The sequence below is a fragment of the Pelecanus crispus genome, chromosome 16, assembly GCF_030463565.1.
Source record: "Pelecanus crispus isolate bPelCri1 chromosome 16, bPelCri1.pri, whole genome shotgun sequence".
In the NCBI taxonomy this organism is placed as follows: domain Eukaryota; kingdom Metazoa; phylum Chordata; class Aves; order Pelecaniformes; family Pelecanidae; genus Pelecanus; species Pelecanus crispus.
The window spans coordinates 1,223,212-1,245,800 of NC_134658.1; the positions used below are offsets into that span (position 1 = coordinate 1,223,212).

Sequence of the window (22,589 nt, forward strand, 5' to 3'; positions counted from 1 at the left end):
TTAATCCAGGTGATAAGCAGCCCAGCCAGAGGAGAAGCATTAGTAGACCTGTTGTTTACCAACATGGATGAACTAATTAGAAATGTCAAGATCTGTGTCAGCCTGGGCTGCAGTGATCATGCCCTAGTGGAATTCACAATCTTGAGACATATGGGCCAGGTGAAGAGTAGAGTTGGGACCCTGAATTTTAGGACCGCAAAATTTCAGTTGTTTAAGTGGGGATGGGACTCCTAGGAAACTGCCCTCAGGGATAAAGGAGCTGAACACAGCTGGCAGCTCTTTGAGGACATTTTTCTTAATGCGCAAGAGCTCTTGATTCCCATGTATAAGAAATCAGGAAAGGAAGGCAGATCAGCATGGCTGAATAAGGGCATCGTGGTCAAACGGAAGTGTAAGAAGGAAATGCGTAGGCAGTGGAGCCAGGGACATGTGCATATGTGTATAGGGACGCTGCCCAGATGTGTAGGGAGGGGATCAGGAAAGCTAAGGCACAGTTGGAGCTGTATTTGGTGAGGGATGTGAAAAATAATAATAAGAGCTTCTACAGGTACATTGGTCAGAAAAGGAAGATTAAAGAAAATTTAACACACCCCCAGCCCAGATAAATAAGACGGGGGAACTAGTGATAACTGGCATGGAGAAGGCTGAGGTACTCAAAGTTTTGGCCTCAGTTTTCAATGGTAATCTCTCTTCCCACATCTTTCAAGCCCCTGAACCTTAAGGCAGGGACTGACGGAACAACACTGTAAGTGAAGATCAGGTTCAAGACCACCTGAGGAATGTGAACATAAGTCCATGGGACCTGATGAGATGCATCCCAGAGTCCCTGAGGGAACCGGCTGATGTAGTTGCCAGGCCACTCTCCACCATATTTGAAAAGCTGTGGCAGTGACGTGAAGTCCCCAGTGACTGGAAAAATGGAAACATCATACCCATTTTTAAAAACAGTAGAAAGGAGGACCCTGGGAACTACTGACCGGGCAGCCTCCCCTCTACGTCCACTAAGATCATGGAACAGATCCTCCTGGAAGACATGTCGAAACATATGGAAGACAGGGAGGTGACTGGAGACAGCCAACATGGCTTCACCAATCTAGTGGCCTTCTATGATGGAGTGACTGCATCAGTGGACAAGAACTATAGATGTTATCTACCTGGACTGAAAGGGCTAAACCTCTGACAATACCTGACTCAGATAGTTTTAGTTATCTGCTGAGACAGATATTTCGAAGAATGTGACTCCTTGTCTGGCACGATTAAAACAGACCCTGAGCAAGCTTGTTAGGCTTCCTGCATAAAACACTGATAACATAGACTCAGGACCCCCGTGCTGAGATAAGCACTCAAGGAGCTGGTCTCGTAGCTTTCCAAGGCCAAAGGACTGATGAGCTAATTCGAATGACCATAAATGGACAAAGGAAGCCCAAAAGTTCAACTAGCGGACAAGTGAAGAAGACTATTGGAGACCACCAGAGGACCCCTGAAGACCACCAAAGAGGATGACTACGCCTGCGGATTAGACATTTGCATATGTTAATGAGTTCCAAGAAATCTCATGTTTATGTAGATGAATTCCCAGAAATCATATGAATATGGATAACTTGATAGTATAAAATCTCTGGAAGTTTGCCAAATCGTTGGAGCACTCATGGTGGAACGATCCCCAGTGCTGCCCAGCGCTGTAATAAAGAATGCCTGCTTAATAGTAACTTTGTTGCTATTGAGTTTTATTTCGTGAACTTTCTGAAGACTCCGTTTCCTCTTGAGGAGAGGTTTGGACTTTGAAGAATAGTATCTGCGAGTTTTTGTATCAGGACTTCTGTAAGGCCTTTGATATGGTCCCACACAACATTCTTGCCACTAAATTGGAGAGATATGGGTTTGATGGATGACCTTTTAGATGGATAAGGAACTGTGAATGGCCACATCCAAAGAGTTACAGTCAATGGCTCAATGTCCAAGTAGTAACGAGTGGTGTCTCTCAAGGATCTGTACTGGGACCAATATTATTTAATATCTTCATCAGTGACACAGATAGTGGGATTGAGTGCACCCCCAAGAATTTTGCATATGACACCAAGCTCAGTGGTGCAATTGAGACCCAAGAGGGAAGGGATGCCATTCAGGGCGACCTCAACAGGCTTGAGGACTGGGCCCATGCAAACCTCATGAAGTTCAACAAGGCCAACTGCAAGATCCTGCACCTTGGTTGGGACAATCCCCTATATCAGTACAGACTGGGTGATGAATGGCTTGAGAGCAGCCCTGCAGAGAAGGACTTGGGGGTACTGGTTGATGACAAATTGGATACAAGCCAGCAATGTGTGCTCGCAGCCCAGAAAGCCACCAACCATATCCTGTGCTGCATCACAAGAAGGGTGGCCAGCAGGTGGAGGGACATGATTCTGCCCCTCTACTCTGCTCTCATGAGACCCCACCTGGAGCCCTGTGTCCAGCTCTGGTGTCTCCAGTGCAAGAAAGACATGGACCTGTTGGAGTGGGTACAGAGGAGAGCCACAAGTATTGAGTACAACCTTCACACCTATGGTCTCATGAAACACATTAGCATGCTTTCTTTGGGCATTGTTTGTACTAGAAATGTTATTTGTAGGCTTTTATGGGAGAGAAAAAGTGCAATTTCTTTTTAGACCACTGATCATTCAGCTCTTTGTCAAAGTAGAAGGGCCTTTCAGTTGTGCCTTGAGGGCAAAACATTGCTAACAAAAGGACTCAAACAGAAGGGCAGAGAGAGAATGAGAACCTGTCACCCGTCAGGGGGAAAAAAATAGCTGACACTCATACTACATGCTGTTGCATTTCTGTGGCTCTCCAGGGAATGTACCACCATTGTTGACAGGAGCAGCAAAGAAACTTCTGGGCTTCTGTTCCTGCACATACACAGAAGAAAGGAACGGATGAAAGAAAGAAATGGCAAAAGAGGCAGAAAGCGATCTAAAATGGAAACATTCAAACAAACAGTATGTCCTGGTTTTGGCTGGGATAGAGTTAATTTTCTTCCTAGTAGCAGGCATAGTGCTGTGGTTTGGATTTAGTAGGAGAAGAACGTTGATAACACACTGATGTTTTCAGTTGTTGCTAAGTACTGCTTATGCCCGTCAAGGACTTTTCAGCTTCCCATGCTCTGCCAGGGCCACAAGAAACTGGGAGGGGGCACAGCCAGAATAGTTGATGCAAACTGACCAAAGGGCTATTCCATACCATGTGACGTCATGCTCAGTATAGAAACTGGGAGGGGGAGGTTGGCTGGGGAGCAGCGATCGCTGCTCGGGAGCTGTCTGGGTATCGGTTGGCAGGTGGCGAGCAATTGCATTGTGCATCACTTACTTTGTATATTGTTATTATTATTATCATCATTATTATATTGTTATTATTATCATTACTATTTTACTTTATTTCAATTATTAAACTGTTCTTATCTCAACCCAGGAGTGTTTCTCACTCTTACTCCTCCGATTCTCTCCCCCATCCCACCCAGGCAGGGGGAGTGAGCGAGCAGCTGTGTGGTGCTGAGTTGCTGGCTGGGGCTAAACCATGACACAGTATTTTATACTTCAGCTTTTCGTGCCTGTGAAATACAAGTTAGGCAACTTTCCAGCAGAGGGCCGTTGTTGTTACTGGATACCTACCAGAATGTCCAACCCTGATGGTAGCTCCCTGCATTGCATACAGATTCCTGACTCCTCAGCTGTACTCCTTTGGCAATGCACATTCATGATTTTGAAAGACTTTCTTAACAGTTGTACTCTGTGCATAAGTGAATGTGTGCATATCTGTTTTTCTCTGGTTTTCTCCCCACTTGACCACACGTTTCTTCTCTAAAATCTTTTTGAAGCTAAATATCCATGACTGATGACAGAAGCAGAGAACTGAAATTCCAGTTCTGGCATAACAGTCTGAAGTTAAAGTGAACTTGTGTTGGGTTGACCTTGGCTGGACACCAGGTGCCACCAAGCCACCCACTCTATGACTCCCCTCCTCAGCAGGACAGGTGGGAAGAAAATGAGATGGAAAAACCACTTGTAGGTCAAGATAAAGGCAGTTTAATATAAAAGCAAAAACAAAGGCTGCACGCGGAAGCAAAAAAAACCCAAAGATTTTATTCTCTACTTCCCATCAGCAGGCAATGTCCAGCCACTTGCCAGGAAGTGGGGCTTTGGCACATGTAGCAGTTGCTCCAGAAGACAAATGTAAATAACAAATGCCCCCACCTTTCTCTCAGCTTTTATTGCTGAGCTTACATCATATGGTATGGAATATCCCTTTGGGCAGTTTGCATCATCTGTCCTGGCTATGTCCCCTCCCAAGATCTTGCCCACCCCCAGCCTACTCATGAGGAGGGGAAATGCTGGAGAGACAGCCTTGATACTGTGCAAGCACTGCTCAGCAGTAGCCAAAACACTGATGTGTTATCAACACCTTTCTAGCTACCAATACAAAGCACAGCATTATGAGGGCTGCTATGGGGAAGATTAACTCCATCTCAGCCAAACCCAATACAGAGCATAATTCTAAAAAGTCTGTAAATCCATATGAGTTTTTCTTGCCACCACCTCATGCCAGTAAAACACATACGACTAGACTGCTTTTAGCAGAGCAGGAGTAGGGAGGGAAGTTGGTTGGGCCTCTTGGTTAGACTCGCAGATGGGTCTCTCCTTTGGATGAGCAAGGGTTGAGTGGGTCCCTTGATTTGACTTAGAGGACTGGCTTTTTGCCCCTCTCCCTCTTCAGTGAACACTCATCCCAGACCTGTTAAAGTTTCTGTGGCTGACTTGTAGAAGAGGTGGCCAATGAAGCCACATTGTATTTTTATGTAATTTTCTTTCAGTGAATGTTTAAAATTTACAATTAATTTCCTTACCTCTCATTAAAAAAAAAAAAACACCCACCCAATGTAACCTTTTATACCTTTTTATGTGTGTGTATATATATATATGTAACTATATTATAAAAAGTGCACGTAAACAAAAAGGTTCGCCCAGCTGGCAACCAGTGGCAAGGAGTTGTTAAATCCCAGGTACCCATTGTGGGAAAGAACATGGGCTAAGGACAACGTCCTGCCCCTAAGGGCCTTTAATGTTTCTCCAGGGTAAAGGGAAAGGTTTATCTTCCAACTACTGCAATGGCTCTCATACACATAAACAAGTACAAACATATACATTATCTATCCATACAGATATGCATTTAAACATGTAGAACTAACATATACATATGAAGGTGTACAAACACATATGAAATCCACTTGTCTCTGTTGTATATACAGATATATATATATAAACACTGCACTGTCATCCTCCACCGCCCCCCGTGCAATGTCTTGTATTCGCCTCCAGGTGTACTCAGATCCCCACTTTTTCCCTCTGCATGTCTTCAGTGCTCTGTGCTGCTGCTGGAGGATGAAATGCAGAGGCCTCCCTGTGCCCCAGCCTCACTTCAACAGGACAGCAGAATCAAGACCTGGGGAGAGGGGAGAAGGTTAGAAACACCAGAGGAGAGATGGAAAAGAGGTCTTTCTACAAGATTCTATCCTCCTCCCTCCTTTCCTAATAGCTGCTGGGAGACAGGTAAGGCTCAAAGTCATATGTACTGGCTCTCACACTGGCTCTTCGCTGCAGCTGCTCTGTGTAATGGATGTCCTACAGGATCAACAGTTGGCCACTCCTCCCCAGAGCCCAGGTGTGATGGACAGGGCAGCTGCCCACATGCGGTGGGCCTGGCAGCAGGCTATGGTGGCCTACAGTTAACATAGAGAATCAGATGTGCTAGGTCAAGCATGCCTTGCAGGCTGCTGTGGTTCTCTCCTGAGCATGGTGTGAGAGAGAAACCAAGGACTAAAGTTCCCCAGGGGCCATCACAATCCAGCCATCTCTACCAACTGATTTGATGACCTGGTTGCTCTTTGTTGACTTTGTGGATCTGCCATGAGGAGTCCATTCTGGCCTCCCCCCACTGCCAGAAGAGGTGTTGGCCTTGACAATGCAGGCCTGGTAGATGTGCCTTGCCCCTTCCAGCTGAAAGGAAGGACAGCAGGACATGAGCAAGCTCAGATGGGAGGAGGACAACCTCTCTGGCCATGCGCTCACCTTCCTGTGCTCCAGGCCCAGGACTCTGTACCAAACTAAAAAAATGTCAGTAGAATGACAGAACAATTCCAGTTGGAAGGGACCCCAGGAGGTTTCTAGTCCAACTTCCTACTCAAACCAGGGTCAGCTATGAGGTCAGATGAGGCTGCTACCCAGTCTTGTCTTGGACACCTCTAAGAGCAGAGACTGCACAAGTTTTTTTGGCACCCTACTCCACCGCTTGGCCATCCTCATGGTTAAAAAGTTTTTCCTCATATCCATGTCCCCATATGCTGTCTAGTGCAAGGAGGGGACTTGCCCAGGTTTGGAAAAGGGGGAAGGGTCCATTCTGAAGGGGGAACAATAGTCCCCCCCAGCAGCAGATTTCTCATACTTAAAAGACTGTTGTTCACCCTACCATGCAATCCAGACTGGTATCTAGGAGACACCCTCTGCCAACAGGAAAACTACAGAACCATTTAACTTGTAGGAGAATAATGGGGGATGTGCAAAAGCTTATGGGCAGATCTATGGCCCAGGAGCTCCAGGCTCTTGTTTTACATCTCTCCTTCCCAGGACACCTCTTAAGGCCCCCTTTGGCTTTAAACCTGCAGGAGGGTGGTTTTGCTATTCCTAACCCATCTCTTGGTTTTTACCCACCTCTCCAAATATTAGGCATTCCACTTGCTTCGTACCACAAAGCTGTAAGCTGAAATCATATAACTTGCTTGCAACTAGGGAAAGCTTCCCAAATGGTTTTATATCAATTCACACCAGGTCTTCCTGACTTCTCGACTCCTCTCAGTTTCTCATTTGCCTTGCAGAGACTGAGGCAGAAAAAAGCAGGTAATTCTTACCAGGTGGACAGAGACATGTTTCCTTCCCACTGTTCATGCCCAATTAGGTAGGGTATGAAAAGGAAAAAAGAGATATTCCCATCTCACTGGAGGGAACACTCATAAACAAACCAGGGGCCTCCCTGATCTGAATTCTCAAATCAAAACAAGAAATACCATGCCTTTGAGCTATCCGGACTAAAACCAAAGGAAAATGTTTTGCTTGTTTGTTTTTGGCTGTGGTGCTTTTTTTTTTTCCCCTGCAGAAAGAACTAGGACTTCACCTCCCCTCATTCCTTAGCAAGACAAATGGTGGAAGCCAAAACACCTGTCAGCAGATTTCTGGCCTCCAGGCAACTGTGTACCATTTCAGCCTCTATTTCTGGGTGGACTTCAGGGATTTCCTTCGCAGTCAGATGTGGTAAAAGCAAGCCTTAGTGGCACTGATCACTTCCTGCAAGGTTTCACAACCTCTACCGCTGGGCTTGCCCTCCAGTTTTTTTACCCAGGCAGGTAAACTTGTCAACCAGAGGGCTCCGTGACAACGCACTGCGGAGCTCCCTGACCAATGGGCATGCCATCTTACTGCACAGGACATACTGGAAGTTGCACGTTCTTGGTAAAAGCTGTTGCCGTTCTCCCGGTTCCCGTGTTTGGCTGGGCATCGAACCCCCCAGGGCTTTCCTCAGTTCACCAATGTTCTGCTTTCAACAACGTGCTTTTAAACAAGAGATTAAAATACATGCAATCTACGTAAAAAAGTCGACTCTCCCCGGTGTCCATCATTATCTTTCAAGTAACCTTGCTCTACAATTACCTTTGTAACACACGGGTGCCTATTGGTGCTAGTTCTGGGACCGGCAGCTGGAACTTCCAGCCCCTCTCGGTGACCTTCTCCCACAGCGCCGGAGGAACGCCGGTGCCAATACCCACCGGGGCGGTGCTGCGTCTCCGCGCCGTAGCGAGGGAAGGAGGAGCGCCCGGGGAGACGCCCCGCGGAGAGCCGGGCCCAAGCGACAGCCGGGGCCGCCCACCCCTCCCCGCCCCGAGCCGCCGCAGCGGGGCGCAGCGCGAGGCCGGGGCGGGGCCGCTCCTTGGCGCGTGCGCGCTGAGGCGGGCGGAGCGCGCGGCGGCAGCTGGACGGCCCCGCCCCCCGCAGGAGACCCGGAGCACGCGCGCTCGCGGCTGGCTCGCGGCGCGTCATGTGACGCCGCTCGGCGGGAGGTGCCTCAGATGGCGGGTCGCGTGGACAGCGACGGGCGCGCCTCGTCACGTGTGCGTCACGTGTCGCCGTCCCGGGACGATGAGGTCAGCGGCCGCGAGTCACGTGATCCTTGCCTACGCGCAGTGGGGCCGGGCGCAGATGGCGGACGCTGAGGCCGAGGCGGCTCCGCGGCCCGAGATGCAGCGGCTGGTGGCGGCGCTCCGAGCCCGCCTCTGGCAGCTGCAGACGGAGCTGCGCGAGCAGGAGGTGTCGGAGGCTTCGTCCCGGGCCTACTGCCGGGGCTTCTGCCAGGTAGCGGCCGGGCGGGGGTGGGCCGCGGCGCGGGCTGCAGGCCGGGGGCCGGGGCCGGGGCCAGGGCGGGCCCGGCGGGCCTCCCCCGCCGCGGTGCGAGCCTAGCGCTGCTGGCGGCGGGGGGCTCCCGCTCCGGGCGCTCCGCTCGCTCCTCCGGAGCTGCCGTGGTGCGGCGCAGGGCTCGCTGCGGCGTGCGCCGCTGTCGAGTGGGGACGTGCGCGCCCTGCCCGGGGGCTGCCCCCACGGGCGCCTTGCTGCCAGCCCGGGGCCGGGCCCGCTGCGCCGAGGGAGCCGCTCGCCTTCGGGCTCTGGCAGCGCTGCGGGCCTGGACGGCTGGTAGCCCTTGGGAGGTTCTCTGGGGCAGGCGGGCCACACCGCATCTGCTCAGTGCGGTCTTGGCTCTGTTCCTAGACCTCTGCTTTTCTGTTCCTTACCTGCCGCGGGATCAAAGCCATGTGTTCTGCCTTGATGGAGATCTGCCGTGGAATAAGCAATGCTTGCTGGTTTGTGAAGGCCTGCAGTTCACTTAAGTCACTGAATGAGCTTCTGTGGTCCAGTGATCTTATCTGAATACTTGCTTAATGCAACTCGGGCTAAGGATCAGCAGTTTCGGAATCGAGTCACTAACTTCCAGAAGAAGAGCTGAACTTGATTAAAGGCGCAGTGATGGCAATAACTTATTCCTAAATAAACTGTTTCAATGGTTAATCGGTTTTGCTTCCCACACAGCATCATTTACTGTGAGCTCTAAGGTTGAATAATTGTTGTTAGGTTGCTGGGTTGGAGAGCAGTCCCTGTTGAATCCAAAGAGACATTGATTTCTAAAATAAAAATTAAAAAATCTGTTTTGCAAGCTAGTTTAACCACATCTCAGCTGATAACAGCCACTGTATTTGAATAGTGAATGGCAAAATCGGATGCCAAACGAGGAAGAAAATCCTACTGGTGCATTATAGATAAGTGATATTATCCTTCACAGTCTTCCATTTTACATCCACAGGTTGTGTACTTTGCCGTACTGTTCTGGGAGGATGCTTAGCTCATCAGTTATCGAAACAGCAGAAGGAGTTTATACGTTAGGTTTCAAAACTCTTGCTTCTCAGGCTGCAGGATGCTGCTGCTGCATACTGCTTTGTATGTCCCAAGTTAAGCATACCATTAAGATCTATGACCTTGCATTTACATGGAGCCTGGTATAATTGGGTGTGACTTTCTCCGTGTTTCAGGTTTTGCTGAAATTATTTCCAGTAGCATTCATTGCATCAGAACACTGAAACAAATACTCAGCTAACAGTAGAGGTTGTCAAGATTATCAATATAGGTAGGGGTCCAGTCGCCTGGATTAGTTTGGTACAGATAAAGCTTTAGAGATACTTGATCAATGGAGTTTGATGAAAGACAGTTCTGTTACCTAAAAAACAAACTGACAGAACCCCAAACAAACCCTGTCCCACAAAAATGTAGACCTCTTTAGGTCTTTGTGCTGTTACTGAATGGTAGTCTAATTTTAGAACACTGTGATATGTAGTACAGGTAAAAATGAAAAAGGTTGTTCTTTGGTTGCCATCAGTTCAGGACATTTCTGATTGTCATGATCATACACTGAGAGATATATTGGAAAACATGAAATCACTAGTCTGCCATGCAGCAACTTCAATGGAGTATGAATTTGTGATGTCATTGTGCAGTCAAACCGCTGTGGTTAGTTAGGATGTAATTTTACATCTTGGTTTCCCCTTCTGACTGGGGATGTTTGTGAATGTTGCACAGAGTTTGAGTGCTAAAACTTGAAAATAACTTAAGGCCTGCCCCTAAGTGAAATTTAAGGACCTCAACTTAATTTTGTATTAACAACTTGGAGAACCGTTGGTATCTTGTCATAAGCTTATTAAGCTACAGCAGAACATGCGTAGAGAGAAGCTGAATTTAACTGAACTTAAATATGGTCTTAGGAAGTAGCTGTGATGAGGGTAGCTGAAATGTTTTAGGGCAGCGATGGATTTGCCATCCTGTGTGTACATCTGTGGTGTGGTCCTGAAAAGTGCTCTGTTTTGCTGTGGAAGTTACTAAGGTTGCTGGGACACAACAAACTGAACCAAATCAGTAGCTTTCCTATGCCTTGAGCTGTCTGGATGCTATGTTTTACTACATATAACTTGTGCTGCCATGTGCAGCTTTCCAGTAGCTCTTCCTGGGTGTGGTGCTGGATGGCACGATTTCCTTGAAGATCCCTATTTTTGAGCAGGGGAGTAAGATTGCTGTCCAAGATAACACAACAAACACACTCATGAAGTCTAAATAGTGGGTTGACTCTGTGACTTTATATTGTACAAGCATGAGTGCTTTGCATATTTACCTTAGGAAAGACATGTCTGCTGGGGAGCTCAATATGCACTCAAACAACCAGCTAGAATGAACAGTGTGTGTCTGTGTTTGAGGTTGTGCTATCATAAATATGAAGAATAGTTATCAGAGGTTGTAGGACATCAAAGCATCCCACCTGCCAACACCCAGCACCTGTTGGCTTTCTGAAATTATTAAAGGTGATGCAGTTGAGAACTGTCAATTGCAATCAGGTGTGTTTCAGAGGAGGTGGAAGTTGTTTTCTTAAACAGAGACTTATAGCTGTTATAACAGGTCAGGCAACTTGGACATGTTTGAATTGGTTCTGAGCAAAAAATTGATGCTTAAGAAGAAATGCAGCTAAGCAGGTATTCCAGCATTGCAGGACATGAGAATCTATGTAGTGTTGAGGGCCTAGGCTGGTCTGTAGATTATGTGGTAGGTGGATGTGTGTGGCCTCTGCTCTTCTCACCCCGCTTGCCAGTTAGAGGTGTTACTGTAGCCAAAGGAAGGAGGATAGGATAAAGTGTAAGTGGATGTGTGTTAACCAGACTTAAAATGTTTGAATACTCTCTTCAGGTAATTAAACTGTAAGGTAGTAACTGCTTATAAAATTGTTACTTGACTGTTCGTTAAGCATGTAGATTTTATATTTCTGACAAGTTAAGTGTCTAATTTTATTTTGTAGATAGACTGCCAGGAAAAGTCTGTAATGGAGTACTAAAGCTTCTACTTACTGCTTGTGAAATAGCAGAAGAGCTTTTTAGAGCCTCTGTAGTACAGTTACTGCATTTTGCTTATTTGTCAGTATGCTAATACTAATAGCATAATAATGTTCAAAACTACCTATCTTTGAAGTTCAAGCTATTAATAAGTCCCTTGCCTTGAATCTTTCTTAGACACTGAAACCATCATTGCTCATGTGTTTGAGGAGAAGTTTCTGATAAATGGCTACTCAATTAATTGATATTATTAGCTGTAAGACTTTGATCTCAATGCTAGGATTGCACTTAAGCAAGGGTGCAGTGTTTTCTAGTAAGTTTATTTAATCTTAGGAAATATTCTACTATGTTTTATGATTTACACAGGCCAGATAGTTTATAATCTAAATGTCTGTCAAAACAATTCAGTACTAAATTTGGCTTTTGAAATAGATTGGGTTTAATGGATGTATTTTTAGAAAAGTGCAGAGATTTGTATGTTTGATCTTCTATTTCTGTAGTCACTATGATGGTGTTACTGCTGGGTTTACTAAACAGATGACTTTATGATAGTCATCAACTGAGTGTCTCTAGGGATTACAGCTTGACAGCCTTTGAATGTAATTTAATACTTCTAATGTCATATATAATTTGAGTTATCAAATCCTTCATTAGTCTGTTAGAGAAGCACTTAGACTGGTTAGTTACTAGTCATTCATTGCTTCTGCTAGTGATCTTTGTGCTGTGTTTAAGGATGATTTCTGTAAACTTCCAATCTTCCCTTCCCCCACCCTCCTTACATCATTACTGTTTTTTTGGAGAGTTTGTAATTTTCATTCATGTAGGAGTTATATTACTGATACTGAGTTCTAGGAGAATAATCTACAAAATGGTCTTGGTTTTATTGATTCTTAGATGGTGTTTTTTTATAGATTCTTTTTTCTTAAGTATCACACATGGTTGTGTCAGCCTATGGATGTCTGCATTTTTTTTTTACCTTAGGACTAATATTATTGTATTGTTACATCACTGACATAATCTGATATGATCATGTGTCGTGGTTTAGCCCCAGCCAGCCACTAAGCACCACGCAGCTGCTCGCTCACTGCCCCTACCCCGATGGGATGGGGGAGAGAATCAGAGGAGTAAGAGTGAGAAACACTCCTGGATTGAGATAAGAACAGTTTAATAATTGAAATAAAGTAAAATAGTAATGATAATAATAACAATATAATAATAACAATAACAATATGCAAAGCAAGTGATGCACAATGCAATTGCTCGCCACCTGCCGACCGATACCCAGACAGTTCCTGAGCAGCAATCGCTGCTCCCCGGCCACCCCCCCACCCCCCCCCCCGCCAGTTTCTATACTGAGCATGACATCACATGGTATGGAATAGCCCTTTGGTCAGTTTGGATCAACTATTCTGGCTGTGCCCCCTCCCAGTTTCTTGTGGCCCTGGCAGAGCATGGGAAGCTGAAAAGTCCTTGACGGGCATAAGCAGTACTTAGCAACAACTAAAAACATCAGCGTGTTATCAACGTTCTTCTCCTACTAAATCCAAAACACAGCACTATGCCTGCTACTAGGAAGAAAATTAACTGTATCCCAGCCGAAACCAGGACATCATGTGTTTGTTTAAAGTGTTAAATCAGTTGTGTCAGAGTCCCAGCTTGAAGTAATTTGAAGCCTGGTATGACCTGATCATCCTCTTGGGACAATTTGGCTTGTTTTGCATTATAGAGTGGGGCACTCTGAACTTTTTTCCATACAGTCTTGGCTCTAAGGGTTCCACAAAGCACAGGGTTTTTTTTCATTGGTTTTGGGGTTTTTTTTGCAGCTGGCCTTAATCAAGATTGGTACCTTGTTTGGCCTATGCAGGGTGCAACATGAGAGGGGGATTGTAACTGATAAGAACACAAGCATAACTGGTCTGGAGTTGGAGGAGGGTGTGCATATAGAGAAGGGATGTTACTTGTGAAACAAGCTGTCAGTAAAGCTGTTCTTAGCTCAGTGCCCTGCTTCCTCTCAATATTACTTTATAACCTGTAAGAAAATAACATGGTGGTGTAGCAAAATTTTAAAAAGGTTGGGAGATACTACTGTCATCCCTGTGCTGATTTTTTAAACTTATTTTGATTTCTCTTAAAACTGGCTAGATTTTACATTGCTTCTTGATTACTATGCCTGGATAATGTAGGATTGCTATGGTCAAGTAGTAAAATCTAGGGTAATTTTGCATTTGAAAAATGACTACATAATGGTCTGGTCTGGCTTTTGTATCCCCTTCTAGTGGCTTCATGTTTGCTGTATGGGTAATGCATGTATCTTTAAAATACTACAGCTGGAATAATGTTCTGAATCTTGAACTTCTTGACTATTTTTCTGCATTCTCACTAGTAATAAAGATTCCAGTGTTACATATGTGGTTCTGTCTCCATGGCAGTTGTACAAAAGAAGCTAAGTGCAGAACTTCTCCCTGAATTTTTAACTTAACGCTTCACATGTCTGCCGATTGCATCTAGCTTGGTCCCCAGTAGAAATTCTGATAACTTTATCAAAATAATAAAATAAGTGAAAATATTTTTGAATAAAAGGGAGAACTTCTGTTGAGGAGAAAAACTACCATTTTTAAATCTCCTTCAGAGTAAAAACTCACTTCCAGAATTCTTCCACTGTATATGCTTGATATTGCATATTGATATTTGGTTTGGTTTTTTTAGACAAAAGTGTGTTATGAGAACTTCTAATGATAACTCATTTTCTTTCAGACGCTACTTCAGTATGCTGGCAGTCGGGGTGCATCGGAACATATTTTACCTTTTTTGGAAGTATATCGAATCTCCATCCAAAGCTTTGCTAATGCACGACCTTACTTGACTACAGAATGTGAAGATGTTCTTTTGGTACTTGGCAGGCTAGTGCTGTAAGTTTTAAGTTGGTACATTAATATTTAAAAAAAACCCGTGTACTTTATAAATGAAAGGGCAAGTTGTTGAAATAGTGTAATGCTCAATTTGACAACTGTACTTACAATTTATTATCTAGTAAATGTCTTTAGTACTTTTTTAATCATACCACAAAAATGTACTTGATCATTTTGTTAATTAATGTGAACAAGTGGTCAGGCTTTGTTCTTCTGCATTTGGATAGTCATACAGGTATTAGGAAGATTCTGTTCTTTCTTAAGTGTTCTGAAAATTATTTTCTGTAGAAAAAGCTTGGTGTGGTCCTCATTAAACAGAAGCTTTAATAGACATTCATGCATGGATTAATAAACCTGTATCACCTGCTCTGCAACTGCTGCTTTAGTGTGTTCTCTCACCTGTAATGCAAGGTACTTCTGAACACGACCCTTTCTCAAAAGGATAAGGTGTTTTGTACTTATGGCAATATAAATTGTGCATGTGGGCTGTTGCTATAGGGTAGCAAAACAGAGCAGTTCAACCTGAGCTCTTTGACAAGTGTCTGTAGACATGACTTAAAGCACAGCAATTCTTCAAACAAAAGAGAGAACTACTTTACAGTCCATCAGGTCAGTTGGAATAATTTGTAGTTCCTCTAAGTCTATTTTAAGTGCAAAGCAGGTATTTGTAATTGAAGAGTGTAGCCTGAGGGCTTTCACATACATTGGAGTGTAATCAGTTACTACCCTTAGCCCTAGAAGGATAACTTGATGCCCTGGCCATTTCTTGCTGGTAAGGTTTCATTCGAGGGGGGAGGGTAAAGATCTAGAAGCTCGAATATAAAGATCATCACAGAATAGAAGTAATTCTGTGACAGTTTTTCAATGGGCTATTTTTTCTTTGTTATCAGTAGCTTGCTTGCTTTGTGGTCTGAAGTCAAGTGTTCTTTTTGAGAAGGATTTTCCAGTGAACTCCTTGGTCAGATGCTATTTTTTGTAATGTACTAATTTGCAATATAAATCAACAGCTCAGAACCAGATATCTCCATATGATGCCTTGAATTTTTTTTTTAAGTTATGAGAAATATGTGAACTAGGAGTGATTTTTTTCTTTTTTTTTTTTAACCTTCTGTCAAGAAGGGAAAAAGTGTGAAATTGGGAAAAGTCTGTCAACTTCTTAATATGAAAACTGAAGACTTAAACTGCTAAATCATTTACCTGGTACATAAGATATTTTGCCAAAAATGTATGTATTAATTGTTTTTGCAGACTGTCCCTTTATGGATAGAGTAGTCTCATCTTCATGGTATTATCATTAATTAGCTTGTGTATTCTGCTGTTTCCTACTCATGTGACTTAGTTTGTCTTTGTATGCAGGTCATCCATACCTGGAGTACTTTCTATATATTTTGCCACTGTTTTGTACTTTGGGGTGGGAATCCCAATTCTGTGCCAAAATTGCTTATCAAAATTGCTTTTCCCTTGTTGAGAAAAATCAGAATATTCTGCTTCTGCTAATACGGTTTTTTCCATCTTTCAGTGTGAGGAGTTTGCTGTTGCTTGTATATTCAGAAAACTTTGTGGAGGACAGTAGAGAGGCTGACTTGCTGGAGTCACCCTTGTTCTTGTTATGATTACATTTGAGAGGAATCTAAAGAATGAGAAAGACAACGAGTGAGGTCGCAGATAGGGTGAGGTAAATGGCATACCTAACTGAACTCTCCCATGTTTTTCTTTTGTGTAAGAGTTTCCAAGGGAGGGAGAGAGAAGTTAGAGCAGGGAATTAAAGATAAAAAATAAGTTCTGTGAGGGAGGAAGACTATTACCTGGTTAGGGATGTGAAAGTGTGCTGTTCCCATGTAACTGTGATTTTTGGGGAGACAATTCGGTTACCCGCAGCTGTCCTACATGCTGTGTATTTTCAGACTTGAACCCTAATGAGAAATGAAATGAGCAAGCTTCCTGTTTTAAAGCAAAAGTGCTCTAGTTACTATTGAAATCCTCCTTCCCTTCCAATGTTCCTCCTGGAGAAGGGGGAAAGAACTTCCTCCTGACATCCTTCTCAGCAGGGTGAACCAGTAACAGCAAACCTCAGTATACTGTGGCTTTCCCTGCCATCTGACCAGGTCAACTGTGTGTTCACAGTAAATCTGACATGACTTAGGGGCTGTGCCCTCCCATAAGAAACATGATGCTGATGCAGTGTGAGACCTTGTTGGTCCACTGTCTAACCTTAGGAAATAAAAGGAAAGCTTGGAGTTACAGATATGTACAGATATGTCTTGTAGTTTACAGATACGGCAAATGATTGTGGGGGAATGGGAATGTTCTTCTCGGCTGTGGCTGTGAAGGGACATACCTGCTTTTGTCTAATAGAACTCAGACTGCTTGTTTCCACAGCCACAAAGCACAACGGCTTCCCCTTACCCCACAATATCACTGTACCAAAGGAATTGCCTTTATACAAGAATTAATAAAGAATTAGCCATATCAAAGGTGTCTTTCACCGAGATTTGGTTCGTTGGCTATCCTCGTGAATCTTAGGAAGATTTTGAAGCTCTTCATTCACATGAGCTTCTGTGAGTGCTTTTTTTCTGAGGATACTGTGTGAGGGGGAAGGTGCCATTCATGTTACCATAAGTATTAAAATTTTACTTCCATCTGAAAATGGTTTATATGGTCCTAAGACTAATAGATTAAAGTTAAAAATATAGAAAGAATTGTTCCTAGTTCACATTGTGTTTGCCAGTAGCTAATATTTGACTGCTTTCTACTTTTTCCTGTTTGCTGTGATGGCACTGGTCTGAAAGGGAGTTTACCATTTCTACATCTTCGAGAAGGTGTTTATATGCTTTTTCAACTGTAAAAAGAGAAGGGAGGTCTGAATGTCATCTGGTCTAAGTAGCAAATCTGGATTCAACTGATGAGACCAGTCTACCTCAAACTTCTTGAGCTGTATCTCACGTACTGGTTGTACCTACTGAGTCTAACACATGTTGCTTCCAGGAAGAGTGTGCTTGCTTTCCATTACACTGCTGTGAGTAGGCATGTGTGACGGTTTGCTGATTTCTCTAGCTAACAAAGCATTTCTCAACCTAATAAACTGTTGTAATTTGATCCACTAACTTGCATTTACTATTCTGCTGTCTATCATTAAGAGCTAACTCAGCTCTTAACAAATGCAGGATAATTCCTGGCAACAGGTGAACTATTCCTGCTGATCATCCAAGGTATAATTAGCCATCTTTTTAACTCTAAGAAGCTTAGGTTAAGAAAAGTTTTCTAATACAATTTAAAGATGAGCACAATTCTGAAAGCTTTTAAAATTTACTTTTTAAAATTTCTGTCTTAAAATAATGGTGAATGAGGTATATAAGGTGATTACAGAGTAATTGTATGCAAATAACATGTTAATTTTTGCCTAGAGTTATTCCTTCCAAAATAAAGAAATTAGAATCTAGGAGACCTTCTCCTAAAAGATATTTTGAAGTTGAGTGTTTGAGGTAAATTATTTTTTTAGTAATGGAAGCATTCAAGCATTTGTTACAGTTCATTAGCAAAAATTGTGAATAAAATTTGGAAATGAGTTTAGTGTAGGTAGGTATTGTGGTGCTACTGGTAGAGTGGGTTAGAAAGGCTTGACTTCATGAAGTGATCCTGGTATTTTGATTTGTGGTCTTAGCCATGATACCTAAATTCTGTTTAGTTGCATTACAGTAAAGAAGGAAATAGGCTTTCAGGGACAAAGGTGGGTTTTGAAGTATTGTATAATAGGGAAAAATTAAGCTAAACAGCCATTCTTCTCCCTTGCTGGTAGGGAAGGCTGGCTAGTCTTCATGCAGCTGTGTGTTCGAGTAAATTCTTGTAATAAAAACTTAGGCAATTGACTTAGAACTCTAATTACTATTTCTGCTAAGGAAACTGTAATTGGAATATCCTGGATATTATTTTTGTAGTTGTGCTGTAGGTTGTTTTACGTGGTGGCTATACACCCAGAGCTCCAGATTTCTCATGGAGTGATTTCCAAACTAAGAGTGCTTGGTGTTGGAATCCAGAGGAAGACTTAAGGACTCACAACAAAAAGAACTTTCAGTTCTTGCTTCAGCTCAGTCCTGTGTTATTACAACAGGCAATAACTCTTGAGGCATAAATTCAGCTCTCTTGTCTTCATAGACTGTCATCTCACTCTGTATACACAATGCTTTGAAAAATCTAATTCCAGATATTTTTTGCTGTACAAGTAACACCTTAAGGGTTAAGTACAGAAAAATGTTTTGTAGAACCCTGCTTTGCCATTTTGTTTAAAATTGGTTATATGGTATTGGTTGTATAAAATATATATGAAAAAGTAATATTCTAGAAAAAGTATTTCCAGGAATTAAGAGTGGAAGTAGATAGGATTGGTTGACTTTATGTCTGAAAATGAGGTATACGTCAAAAGACTTTCAAAAGCATATTGACCATCAAGTTTGCAAATTTTTTTTTGATGAAGAGAGTCTCTGTATGACATGCATGAAAATTGGACACACACCTAGCGGTGTATGGTTTGGGGTTTTTTTTTTTTTTTTTCTTATGTTAAAATAGAGTTCCTCTGCTGTGAGACTTTGTAAAGTTGTTTTTGATAGTGTGGTAGCAACCACCTGGGTCTAGACATCTGCACTGGTGAATTAACTTGTATTGCCAAGCTTGAGTAGAAGGGAAAAGTAAGTCCTGATTATTTTATAATATTGAGACCTATGACAGTTGGAATATCTGGTGATCCCGTTGCCCACTTTTTCATGGGCATAGTAATGATTGAGATTCTAGTGCATGATGATGTGAATAATTGCTTAATTATAGTGATGAAGGCTATTGTATTTTCTGCCTAATAGAAGTGTTTAGAGCTTTTGCAGGTCTAAATCTCTATTTAAAGGAACAGATTGGGCAGTGAAGGCAAACTTCTGAAGTGTGAAAAGGATGGGCAGATGTTAATTCAGTATTTGTCCATTTGATCTTGTTTATCTATATGACTTCTGGATCTGGCTAAAAACTGATTAGGCATAGCATTTTGCAGGTAACTGGTCAATGTGTTTATCAAAAGTCAGGAGGAAGGGGGAAAGGGAAGTCATGCTTTTTGGGTACTAAGCAGTTTTGAAACTCATGTTTGCTTTATGGTGATCTCTTCCTGTTCCCCAAGCTCAGCTCTTCTGTCTATGGTAAGACTGAATGTGTTCTATCTATGCTTAAGACTGAATGTGCTGTCCTGTCGTTCTTCTATTTAATATTTGGGAGTGGAGGTTTTGAAGAAAAAATAGCATGAGTTGGAACTATCTAACAATGTAGCAGTTATTCAGTGCATTTATTATATGTGGAGTCTTAGACCAGTTTTCTTTCCTTATATTGTCATGATTTATGTGAACGTTTTTGCTGTGTGTAAATCTTGTGAATCTCTAGACAGAGTGTCATAGTTACCACATTTAGTTTGATTAGGTCAAATTGTTCTGTGCAGCAGTTGTGGTTTAGATAATCCATGTGTCACACACAAGGTTAGGTATCCCCTATTTGAGAACAATATAGGCAGTAGTCCTGCCATTGCTTTGTCTCCTAGAAAACAGTGATTCTTGTTGTCCAAGACTTCTCCCTGAAATGAGATGGATGTGCTGAATACATACAGTTGTTTCCTTTTTGTTTCTGTAAAGGGATAGCGTTGACCTGATGGTCTACATGAGGGAATACCAAGTAGGTCTTGCTTCCCCCCTTGTGTTTCTGGAACCTGACTTTATGTATGGAATACATAGGTCTCAAATTTGCTGGATATTTCAGAGATGTTAAAACTTTCTGAACCCTTCCCACTTTCCTGAATTTTCATTTGGAAAACCTGATACACAGCAGAAGTTCACATGCCACTGTGGTGGGGCTGACTCATACTAACATTAATCATTGGCACAGTTGAAAATGGGATGTAACGAATTTTCCTGGGTATAAAATCAAGACTGGGTGACCAGTGTCCTATTTTTAAGCAGGAGCTTGGCTTAATGAGGAAGTAAGGGGATGTTCTCCACCTGTGTTGTGTAGGTAACTGAGCTACACAAATACAGCAACTCCCTGAATTAACTGGGAATTTTACAATCTGATCTGTTTAACTCTGACTTTAATCGGAGTATCTTTGATATGCATATCAATATGGGTGCGTTGTTTTTGTTTGGTAAGCTCTTGAGCTTGTTGCAGTTCGCACCATAGGTATTTGAATGCTTCCCCTCCCAAGCTATCAAAGACTCATAAGGTGTTTCTAGAAATGTGTTCTGCGGGTCCATTTCTGTGCTGATGCATCTCTTGACACAGCTTGTTAGTCTGTTGCTTTTAGGATACTGTTTGGGATCTGTTCTCTGGGTTCATTTCTGTGCTGATGCATGTGTCTTCTGTCAAGCTGTTCTTTAGTTTTATTTTCTTAGATATGTCAGCACTGAAACTTTAAGTCAGGAAAAGCTGGCTTTCGTTTTCACTCTAGGCAAAGAGTCAAATTGACTGGGGTCAAATGAGTTTTATTCAGGATGGATATTAGGATTCCTTTGTGAGAGGAAAGAGCAGAAATTCTGTAATGCAATGTTCCTGATCCATGTTGAACAGACTGTCTTGGATTGTAAGAGTAGCTGCAATCTTACCCTAGCAAGATTGTGCATAGTAAAAAAGAGCATTTTTTCCATGTGATGACTCATGCCTGATTCTGGGGCTGTTTCTGGCCTTTAACTGATTTGTGCAGTCAAACATGTTTCAATGTTACTGTCACTTCTTATCTGAATGCTAAGTTATATGTGCCACAAATGTTATTTAACGTAACAGCAGAACGTGTTCAGGTAGCTTGCTTACTTGCCTCTTACTTTTCCAGGAGTTGTTTTGAGCTACTGCTTTCAATTCCTGAAAGTGAATTGCCGCATGAGGTGTGGTTAGGATTCCATCAGTCCATACAGGTAAGTGTTCTGAATTTCTTTCTTCCAGTTTACTCTTTTTTTTTTTTAAAAGAAAGGCTGCTGTTGTGCTTCTCTTCTTCTACCTTTCCCCTGAATTCCACCTGTCCTGCATTGCTGTTATCTAGACAGCAAGAATTTCTGAGCAGCAAAAGACTAACTGCAACAACAGTATTGGCAGCCTTAAGCCCAACAGCAGATTTATAACTACACAATCGATGGCAACTGCAGCAAGAGAACCATAGCAAATCTTGATCTGTCTAATGGTTTGTGTGACCGAAAGACTGAGTTAGAATGAGTGATGTAACAGCTCTGAAGTATTATTTTGAAGATGACTAAAAAAGCTTTTGTGGCAATCTGAGTGGCAAGTTAGTGTCTACACCTGATTTGAGAGGGATGAAAATAGTAGGACAGGTCTTTAGTCCAGGTGGTTCCTAGAAGTGTTTCTTCTGACATAGTGCTGAAACAAGCTCGTTAATACTACTATTCCTACACTCAAATGAAGATGGCTACTGTAGACTATGTAGGAGGAAGAGATGTTTTCAAGGTTTTAGTCTGCAGGTGGTACCTAGCTGTCTGCAAGGACTTGCGTTCCTCATGGAGCTGAAAGATAGTAGTGGTAGTCTTGCTGTGCTCATACTAATAGACCCTTCCAGGTCCAGGGACTGATCTGTTGCTGCTATTGCCTGTTCTGGCTTTGACTGTGACTGATGAAGTTGGAAGCTAGTATCAGTTATAAGTTATTGAAGTGAAGACTTTGTCAGGAAGTAGCTGGAAAGAAGTGAACTTAGACCTTGCAGCTGTCCTTGTGCAGACCTTATTGCAAGACCTTATACCCCTGTGACTGGGGATTTCCTCAGTCCTTGAGGCTTGGTGGCTGCTGCTGCAGTAGCTCTGAAGATGCAGGTGTAGAGGTTCTGAAGGAGTTTCTACTTTTGTTTCACCTGCAATTGGGGAAATTGCAGGTGCAGAAACTCTTCAGTAGACTGAAGATGAATAAACCTGGCACTGTAAACTGAGAGAAACAGACTAGTAGAACTCTAGTCCTGCTAGCAGTGGAAGGGACAGAGGTGGTCTGTGACTAGTGACTTCAGGTGTGGACAGACCTTCTTTTCCTGAAATACCACGGAGTACTTACTATCACAGCAACCCTAAGAACAGTTGGATGTGGCATGTACTTGGTAGCAGAAAGTGTGGTAGCTGCAGTTTAAATCCTATGGTCTTAGTGGTGTCAAAGATTTGTCCTTTATTTTGAGTGCT

At 43.0% G+C, this 22,589-nt stretch overlaps 1 protein-coding gene and 1 long non-coding RNA gene across 7 annotated transcripts in view; one reads left to right on the forward strand and one right to left on the reverse strand.

Moving 5' to 3' along the window:
• Positions 1-4,104: 4,104 nt before the first annotated feature.
• LOC142595001 (uncharacterized) lies at positions 4,105-7,901 on the reverse strand. Of its 4 annotated transcripts, none has more exons than XR_012831669.1 (4): positions 7,734-7,901; positions 7,550-7,634; positions 6,741-6,907; positions 4,105-5,475 (listed from the first exon to the last, which is right to left on the reverse strand). It is a non-coding gene; the product is annotated as an uncharacterized LOC142595001 (long non-coding RNA). The 4 variants fall into 4 exon arrangements; XR_012831670.1 differs by having other exon boundaries at positions 7,282-7,634; XR_012831668.1 differs by lacking the exon at positions 7,550-7,634.
• Positions 7,902-8,219: 318 nt separating this feature from the next.
• The window catches only part of RLF (RLF zinc finger), a 53,072-nt gene continuing 38,702 nt past the window's right edge, over positions 8,220-22,589 (forward strand). The window contains exons 1-3 of one of the 3 annotated variants that reach the window (XM_075722083.1): positions 8,220-8,432; positions 14,252-14,406; positions 21,251-21,332. In XM_075722083.1, coding sequence (XP_075578198.1) covers positions 8,220-8,432; positions 14,252-14,406; positions 21,251-21,332 — 450 coding nt within the window. Of the gene's footprint in view, positions 8,433-14,251; positions 14,407-16,062; positions 16,082-17,195; positions 17,423-21,250; positions 21,333-22,589 lie in introns of those variants that run through there. The other 2 variants (XM_075722086.1, XM_075722085.1) reach the window with 2 other exon arrangements.